The 9155-nt window shown below is 50.1% G+C and overlaps 1 protein-coding gene across 7 annotated transcripts in view; it reads left to right on the forward strand.

The window, feature by feature from the left end:
• Positions 1-8187, forward strand: part of VWA1 (von Willebrand factor A domain containing 1) — a 31949-nt gene extending 23762 nt beyond the window's left edge. For all 7 annotated transcript variants that reach the window (XM_088178947.1, XM_088178945.1, XM_088178944.1 and 4 more), the window contains 4 exons: positions 3895-4173; positions 4610-4882; positions 5745-6005; positions 6560-8187. In XM_088178947.1, the coding sequence (XP_088035073.1) occupies positions 3895-4173; positions 4610-4882; positions 5745-6005; positions 6560-6609 (863 nt within the window). In that variant the 3' untranslated portion in view covers positions 6610-8187. The remainder of the gene's footprint in view (positions 1-3894; positions 4174-4609; positions 4883-5744; positions 6006-6559) is intronic.
• The last annotated feature ends 968 nt before the right edge of the window (positions 8188-9155 follow it).

Below are 9155 nucleotides of genomic sequence, written 5' to 3' on the forward strand. Positions count from 1 at the left end.
GCCTCCCACATGCTCTGGATTTGTTTGGAATGCTCAGGGAGTTGCTGTGACTGCACACAGATTTTCTGGAGGTTCTCTCTCCATTGGAAATCCTGATTTCATTCCTTATTTGATTCTGCTGTGTGAGGTGAGTTGGAGCTGCTTTTGGTGCCTCAATAACCCTTTCCACACAATCCTCTCTGTAGCAATTCCTTCCTGTTCCCAATCACAATCACTTAAAAAAAAAAATCACACCCAAGGACTGTGTTCTCCCCCAAATTCTCTCCCGTGTGAGAATTGGGCAGCACCAAGAGCCCTCCTCCTGTCCCAGCCTCCCCACAGCCCCTCAGGTATTTTGTTTCAGTGCTCATTTATTTTCTGGTGCATCCTGAATCCAGATTATACAAAACAGCATCTCAAAAAATTAGAAATCTGCAGCACAGGAGATCATAAAATCTGCAGAGGTCACAACTGCTGTGCCTGAGGGCAGCATTCTGTGCATCCAGAATGGATGTGCATCTGCTGGGCTGGGATTTTAATGCAAAGTGTGATTCCCACATGAATCCAGGGGTTGCAAAGTGCCAGACATTGGTCACATAATTTGATTTCACCTTAATAAAACCATTGGAGTTCACTGTTCCCTAGCTGGAGGAGGCAGCCCCCAGCCAGCCCCTCCTGGGACAGCAGGGACAGCCAGGATCTTGGCTGGCAGGAATTAATCCTTTCCAACTCTGGAATGGCCCAGACTGGTTTAATTATCACTGCTCTCTTATCTTCATCTCCTGCTACTGTTAAAAAAAAAAAAAAAAAAATCAGTGGAGGCTTTTGTAGAGGCACAAACAAGCCTTGTCAAGAGCTGCTCCCCTCCTTCCATCTCCTTTTTTCCAGGAATGGGGTGTTTTGTGCCTGCTCCATAAATATTCCAGCACAGGGGTTCCTGCCAAGCTGCTGCTGCCCCAGGTGGGCTGAGAAGCCTCAATCTCCTCTCAGGAGAGATTCCTGAGATGTGGTGGAGCTGAAACAGCTCCAGTGCTGCTCTGCTCTGTGGAGGGGTGCAGGACAGGGGCTGTGGATGCCTGGGTGTGTCCACTGCCCTTTTTTTTTTTTTTTTTTTTTTTTTTTTTTGTCCACTGCCCGGTTTTCCTTGGAAGAATTCTGCAGAATGCAGCTCCCAGCCAGCCTGGCTGTGGCACAGCTGGCACAGCTGGATCCTGGCAGGCACCTCCACCCCTCCCAGCAGGAAGGGAAGGTTCTCAGGCTGTGGAGGAGCTCAGGCTCCTTCTGTTACATCTTAGATGTGCCCGAAATGTGACATTTGGAGCTCTCCTTGTGGGGAAGGACCCCCCGGTGTTGTGAAACCAAGGCATTCCTCCGAGCTGACATCAACTCCTGTGCCTGCAGCCACTTGCTCTGTGCTCAGCCCAGTTGAGCTGAGGCTGCTGACTCAGTTCCAGCCTTTGGCATCCCCTCCTGAGCCAAGCTTTGCAAGGCCCAGCAGCCCCCCAGTCCCACGTGGGCTCAGGGCAAAGCATTTCTGATCTGAAAGAAGGTCCTGGGTAACTCCTGCTGCAGTGAGTGCTCCGATGGTCTCACCTGGCACTGAGCTCAAGCAGGTGAGCACAGGGAATGATCTCAGACCACCCTGGTGATGGAGAAGAGTTGTTCCCCCACTCCCAGAATCAGAACTTTCCCCACTCATATCAAAGCAGGGAAACTGGGGGGAGAGATTTGTCCCAAATCCCATTTGCAGCTTCTCAGACCCAGATGAGGACAGGTTCTCCTGCCTGGCTGCATTTCTTCCCCTCACCATGAGACCTGCAGCATTCCTGCGAGTCTGACCCTGATCTCTCCAGAGCCCAGGGGATGCCAACAAACTGCAGAGTGGAGTTTGGAGTCACCAGGAGGCGGGAGGGGGAGGGAAAGTGTCACCAGCTGTCTGAGTGGCACTAGGCAGGGCTGGCTGTGTCCAGGACAGGATATTTAACTTGCTGCTTCCCTCTGGGAACAGAGGGGCTGGGCAGCACATTGTGACATTGATTTTCTGTGGTTTATTGCCCTCTTTATATGCTGAAGGCATCTGGGGTCTGGCAAGAAAGGGCAGAGCTGTTTGCTATGGGTTTCCTGCCCCTGTGCTTTGATCTGCCCCCTTTATTCACAGTGTCCTGCCTCCAAGCTCACTTATTTCCATTCCCTGAGCTTTTGGCAGGATTTTTGGCAGGACTGAGGCCTTTCCTGTGCTCCCTGTTCCTTCGTGGCTTGGCTCCTGGTGTTTGTGGGGCTCCCAGAAGGGTGCAGTGCCCCAGGATTCCTGATCCTGCCTCCCACCCTGGGAGAGGGTGGAGTGCTGCTGGATGGGATGGGATGATGGGATGGGATAATGGGATGGGAATGGGCAGGGCACTGAGCAGGCAAATGTTCCTGCCTGCCTGGGACAGCCAGGGAACAGCTCAGAGGAAAAACTGAGGCTGTTTTATTTGGTACAGGGAAGTTGGCAGGGGCTCGGAGGAGGAGGAGAGCTGATCCTCTCCTGGCTAAAGGACAAGTCTGGGAGTGCAAAGCAACCCCATCCCGCAGGTTTGGGAGGAATTTTGTGCCTCCCTTTACCCTCTGTGCAATGGGGAACCAGTGAGAACACACCTAGAGTGTGTCTGAGCACGAGCTGGAAGGTTCTTTTAGAAGGATTTAGGTTTACAAGGATTTAGGTTCTTTTATAAGGATTTCAAGGCTCGGGGTGTTCTTAAAAATCCTTTAAAAACAGAAGAGCATCTCCATGTCTTCCTGTGTCACTTCCCTGGAGCCAGAAACAGAGTCCTGTGTGTTTCTGCCCCTCTGGAGGACCAGAGAACAGTGGAATTGTGCCCAAAAATGGCTGAGAAGGCCACACGTGTCAGAAGGGTCAAGTAGCAGAGGGAGCTGGGGGAGCTGCCCAGCATCACAAGAGGGATTTGTGCCTGGCATTTGGGGGCTGGAAATCAAAGGTAGCACGAGCCTCAAAGGGAAGGCTCTGTGCAGGGGCAGGGAGAGGTGAGGTGGCACAAGAGGGCTCTGAGTGTTGAATGTCACCAAACAAGGGAGCTCTGTGCAGGGAGTGACCTCAGCTGGGCTGAGTCCAGCTGGCTCAGCAGTGCTGGGCAGTCCCCAGGGGCTGCCCCTTCTTCCTGGCCACTGGGCACTGGGAGAGAGCAGGGAGAGATGGAGAAAAGGAGAAATGGAAATGGAGAAATGGGGAAAGGGAGAAATGGGGAAAGGGAGAAAAGGAAATGGAGAAATGGGGAAAGGGAGAAATGGAAATGGAGAAATGGGGAAAGGAAGGAATGGAAAGGGAGAAAAGGAAATGGAGAAATGGGGAAAGGGAGAAATGGAAATGGAGAAATGGGGAAAGGAAGGAATGGAAAGGGAGAAATGGAAATGGAGAAATGGGGAAAGGGAGAAATGGAAATGGAGAAATGGGGAAAGGAAGGAATGGAAAGGGAGAAATGGAAATGGAGAAATGGGGAAAGGGAGAAAAGGAAATGGAGAAATGGGGAAAGGGAGAAATGGAAATGGAGAAATGGGGAAAGGGAGAAAAGGAAATGGAGAAATGGGGAAAGGGAGAAAAGGAAATGGAGAAATGGGGAAAGGGAGAAAAGGAAATGGAGAAATGGGGAAGGGAGAAATGGAAATGGAGAAATGAAAAGGGAGAAATTGAGAAGTGGAAAGGGAGAAGAGGAGAAATGGAGAAATGTAATTGTTCACCCTCTGGGCTGCTTCATGTCCAGGAATGTGGTGGTTTGGAGAATTCCACAGGGAGCCACACCTTGGTGACTTCAGGTACCAGTGGTGCTGCATCTCCCACCCAGAAGGGCTGGCACTGCAGGTGTGCCATGCCCTGGGGGTTGATGCCAGCTCTGACTCCTGGCTCTGTCCCTCTTGCAGATGTCCTCCAAGCCAGCCGGCTCCATGCCACTGATGTCACCTCCAGCAGCTTCCGCCTGCTGTGGCCCAAGCTCCTGTCCCAGGACACTGGCTACTACAGCCTGGAATATGGCCCAAGAGCTGACCCAGCAAGGAAGAGGACACAGCAGGTGTCTGGGGCTCACACCAGCCTCGTGCTCAGAGACCTTGCACCAGAAACCACTTACGAGGTGGTTCTGATTCCTGAATCCAACGTGCACTACTTCCCCCCCCAGAGCACAAGGGTCACCACACTGGCAGGTAAAGTGGGCACAGTCCCTCCTTGGGGACAAGGACATGATCCCTGTCTCCTGCCTGAGGCTGCAGGTGGAGATAAAGGATGCTGGAATGACCTAAGGGAAATCTCTGTTTGAGAGAGAAGGAGAGAGGAAGAACTCAGAGCAGAAAATAACTCAGATTTATGCTGGGGAGTAGCTGCAAAAAGGAGGCAAACTGAAAACCTGGGCAGGGGTGGCAAAGTCAAGGTGGACTTGCACACAATATTAATTTTCTGCATGCAAGAACAGTTGTGGCTGAGTTGTTCTGCCCGGGTAGAGAAATCCTTTCCTTTGGGCTGAGCTGAGTATCAACATCTGCTTTCTGGGTTGATTTTAATTCCACACCCTTAAATCCCAATATGGTGCAGGTCAATAATGCTCATGAAATCCTCATTGACATCTCCTTGCATTGTTTTCAGAGGAAATCAGCCCAGTTCAGGTTCTCATCTCGGAGTCTGGGCCTCGCAGCTTCCAGGTGAGCTGGGCTCCTGTGCTGGACAGCGTGGCCAGCTACCAGGTGCTCTATGGGCCACTCCCAGGGAACTCAGTGGAGGTGCTGGAGGTGGATGGGAGGCACAACAGCACCGTGGTGGAGCACCTGGCACCCAACACCACCTACCTGGTGACAGTGACTGCCATCTATAGATCTGGCAAGGAGAGATCTCTGTCGGCCAAGGCCTGCACCCAGGAAGGTGAGAGAGGGCAAGGGGCAGCACCAGGAGTCCCTGGATTGTCCCTGGAGGGTCCCTGGGGTGTCCATGGATCCTGTGTGTGATCCTGTGTGTGATCCTGTGTGATCCTGTGTATGATTCTCTGTGATTCTGTGTGATGCTCTGTGTGTTATCCTGTGTGTGATTCTGTGACCCTGTGATTTTCTGTGATCCTGTGTGTGATCCTGTGTGATTCTGAGATCCTGTGTGATTCTGTGACCCTGTGATTTTCTGTGATCCTGTGTGATTCTGTGACTCTGTGACTGTGATTCTCCGTGATCCTGTGTGATTCTGTAACTGTGATTTTTTGTGATTTTGTGTGTGATTCTTTTTGTGATCCTGTGTGTGATCCTGTGTGTGTCTCTGTGATTCTGTGTGATCCTGTGTGATTCTGTGACTCTGTAATTTTTTTTATTCTGTGTGATCCTGTGTGTGATCCTGTGTGTGATTGTATGATTCTGTGATCCTGTGTGTGATCCTGTGTGTGACTCTGTGTCTCTGTGATTCTCCGTGATCCTGTGTGTGTCTCTGTGATTCTCCGTGATCCTGTGTGTGTCTCTGTGATTCCCCGTGATCCTGGTGTGTGTCTCTGTGATTCCCCGTGATCCTGGTGTGTGTCTCTGTGATTCCCCGTGATCCTGGTGTGTGTCTCTGTGATTCTCCGTGATCCTGGTGTGTGTCTCTGTGATTCCCCGTGATCCCGTGTGTGTCTCTGTGATTCCCCGTGATCCTGTGTGTGTCTCTGTGATTCTCCGTGATCCTGTGTGTGTCTCTGTGATTCTCCGTGATCCTGTGTGTGTCTCTGTGATTCCCCGTGATCCTGTGTGCTATCCTCTCACCGCAGAGATCTCCAAGGTGAGCCACCTCCGTTTCGAGGCCATGGGTCCCAACACGCTGCGAGCCTCGTGGGACCCGGCAGCCGGGGCCGTGCGGGGTTACCGGGTGCGCTGCCGGCGCCACAGCGGCCGCTCCTCGGTGCTCAGCGTGTCCCCCCAGGTTCACAGCGTCCTGCTCAGCGACATCACCTCCGGCAAGGTGTGTGTCCAGCCCGTGTACAGCAGCCAGCCCGGCCAGAGTCTCTGCCGCACCGTGCACAGGCAGCCAGGTGAGCTGAGAGCATCCTTAGCCGGGTCCCGAGGGTCACAGAGGAGCCCCCAGAGCTGGGATGTTCCAAAACTGAGACTGATCAAAGCCGGGCTCTTTCCCCCGTTTTTAGGAGGAAGACTCCTCCTAGTGGAGTTGATGGCTGGCAGGAGAAAAAAAAAAAAAAATGCATGGAGTGGAGACAGTCCTGGAGTTACTTTGGGATAATAAGGGTGGGAACACTGCTGAAAGCTGCCACGGGCATTGGAAGTGCTGTGTAAAAATCATTTGAAGCCTTGGTTGCCCTTTACCGTCCAACGGGGCAGGGGACAGGTAACAATTAAAGCCAGTAATGAAGACACAACATTTCTTCCTTCCTTCTGCTGCCCACTTTCTGTCATGGGGCATTAAAGCATCCCTGATAGGATGGAGTAAAACCAAACAGAAGCTGTGAAACAGAAACCCCATTTTCCCAGCAAGAGGCTGGAGTGAGAGTAAAAATGTCCCCAGGGGTGGAATCTCTGGCTCAGATGTGGAGAAAAAAAGCTGACATTTATATTCCTTGTGTTCTTCCAGCTACAGAGGCCCAAGGATACAGGCACAGAGAGCGTGACAGACCAGAGTGAGCTGATTATTCCCAGCACAGCAAGAAATCTTGCTTGGACAAGGACTTGGACCAAAAGGAGGAGCCAGGGGAGGAAAATCTCTCCTCTCCCAGCCTGTGCTGTCCCTTGAGGTGTCCTGCTTGTCCAGCCCAAAGCCTGTCCCCAGCCAAGCTCTCCCAGAGCTTAGAGGCTCGGCCTGGCTGGCTGGAACAACCGATCTGACTAAAAGATGCCAAATCTGTACTCATTTCATATAAACACGCCTGACAAATAACAAACTGAAGGCAAAGTGGTGGATCCTCACTATTGCTTGCTTGCTGCCTGTTCTCTATTTATTAAAGGTCGATCCAGATTTATTTTTGCAGCTCATGAGCACATTCAGGACTGTTCAGTGCCCTGGCTGTTCATCCAGGGCACTCAGAGAAAGATTCCACGTGGCCAAATCCATTCCTGCTGCCAACAGCCAGGGAACCTGGAGTGGGAGAGAGCAGGAAACAAAAAATCCTGGGAATTTCTTCCCCAGCAGGTCCCTCCAGGGCTCTCAGCCCTCAGCTGAGCTCAAGGAGCAGCTGAGAGCCCAGAAATGCCAGACAAGACCATCTAAAGCACTTATTTTTGTTTCTGTGGTCCTGCCTGGATTGTCACCACTGCATTGCTCTGGCATTCCTGCAATCCCTTTTCACCACACGGGAGTCCTGCTGTCCTCATGGAGATTAATTAGCCTGTTCTGTGACTAATTACAGGCAATAAGTCTCCAGCACTATCATTCCTCTGCACTCTGAACACACACAGCACATCTCTGGTGTTTGTCTTGGGCTTCCACCCAGTGCTAAGCTTGAGCTACACTTAAAAAGCAGAGGTTTTGAGGGAGAAGAGTAAATCTGATTCTTTCCCTTTGGCCCCAGGCTTGAACTCGTTGTGTCTAAACCACTCTGGAAAGGGAAGCTGGAAAAAAAAAAAAGAAAAGAAAAAGAAATTGATTATAAATACCTAGTGACCAAGCATAGGGTTTCAAAGTTCAGGGCTTAGGGCTGTAAAGAAATGTAGATACTTCTCTGCTAAACCCCAGCATCAGTGGGAACACCCACCCTCAGTAACACTTGCTCTATTTTAAATTTATTGCTTATTTGTCCTACATGTGCAACTTGTTTTTGAAGCTGTACTGTTTGTTGGAGACCCTCACAAACCCTTAAAGCAGCTTAAAACAGCTCCTTTCGAAGCTGAGAGGAACTTTTATCCCTGACTTTGTCTCCTGAGAGCTGAATCCTTCATTTCCACATTTCTGGAGCATTTTTCCTTGGGCTGCCTTGGAGAGAGGGATAGAAGGGAGGTGAGTCATTCATTAACTCTATAAAGAGATTTTCACCTGATTTGTGTCCTCCTTTGGAATGTGCATTTGTGACTGATTAATCTCAGTGCTGAAGGGATGACAAAGCCCCTGGAATTGCTCATGCAATAAGATGATTTTGTTTGTTCTTGCTGTAGGACAGAAATTAAGTTTGCACAACTCCCTGCATAGTTTATCAATACATTAACGTGTCATCCCCCCCACTTGTAACACACCCTTCTGAAGACAATTAAATATAAATACAAGAGCTACTGAATGGCTCCTTTGTGCTTGATGTGGGTTTTGTTCCATGGAATCATAAAAATTGGGAAAAGTTGCTGAGATCACCACACTAAATCATCATTTTAAATGACTGGGAAGTGTGTGTTCTACCTGTGCCTGCATAGCCTGGTTTACACAAACCATCCCTCAAAAAATGTGTTGGGAATGTAAAAATACATTGATAAAGCCTCAGTCCCAGTAAGAATTGTTTTACAAGGAGAGTCCCTGAAATCTGGGCAGAACTGGTAAATATTTGTGAACAACACGCTCAGGGACAGGGTGGGATTGTTGGGCTCTCCTGTGAGGGGCCAGGAGTTGGACTCTGATCCTTGTGGATCTCTTGCAGCTCAGGATATTCCATGTTTCCATGATTCTAAGTGTGCATTTGGGAAGAAACACAAACATTTAAAGAAAATAAAAAATCTGAGGTGTCCCCATCCTGCTGCTGAGGGCTGTGCTTGGTCCAGGAGTGTTCTACATTTTACACCATTTCAGACTGCAGAATTCCATGTTTTCTGACTTCCACTCCACTCCCCTTTCCTGTCATCTTTCCCATTCCAAACAGTTGGACAAGGAGATGATTTCCATGGAATATCCTGCTCTTTATCCCACATAACCACAGGGATGAGTGCTCCCCTTCTCTTTCCCACTTTTCCATCATCTTTCCCATTCCAAACTGTTGGATCACGAGCTGGTTTTTAAGGGAAATCCCAGATAACCACAGATATGGATTTCCCCGTACTCCTCTTTTCTGGAAGCTTCTGTCTCATCTTTCCCATTCCAAAACGTTGGATTAGGAGCCAATGAAATCCCGCTCATTATCCCAGATAACCACAGCGATGGGTTCCTCCACGCTCCCCTTTTCTGTTTTCCCATCCTCTCTGCCATTCCAAGGAGCCGATTTCCAGGGAAATCTGCGATAAATCCAAGGCTGTGCCGATTTCCATGGAAATCCGGG

This window comes from Sturnus vulgaris, chromosome 25 (genome assembly GCF_052056855.1).
Source record: "Sturnus vulgaris isolate bStuVul1 chromosome 25, bStuVul1.hap1, whole genome shotgun sequence".
In the NCBI taxonomy this organism is placed as follows: Eukaryota; Metazoa; Chordata; class Aves; order Passeriformes; family Sturnidae; genus Sturnus; species Sturnus vulgaris.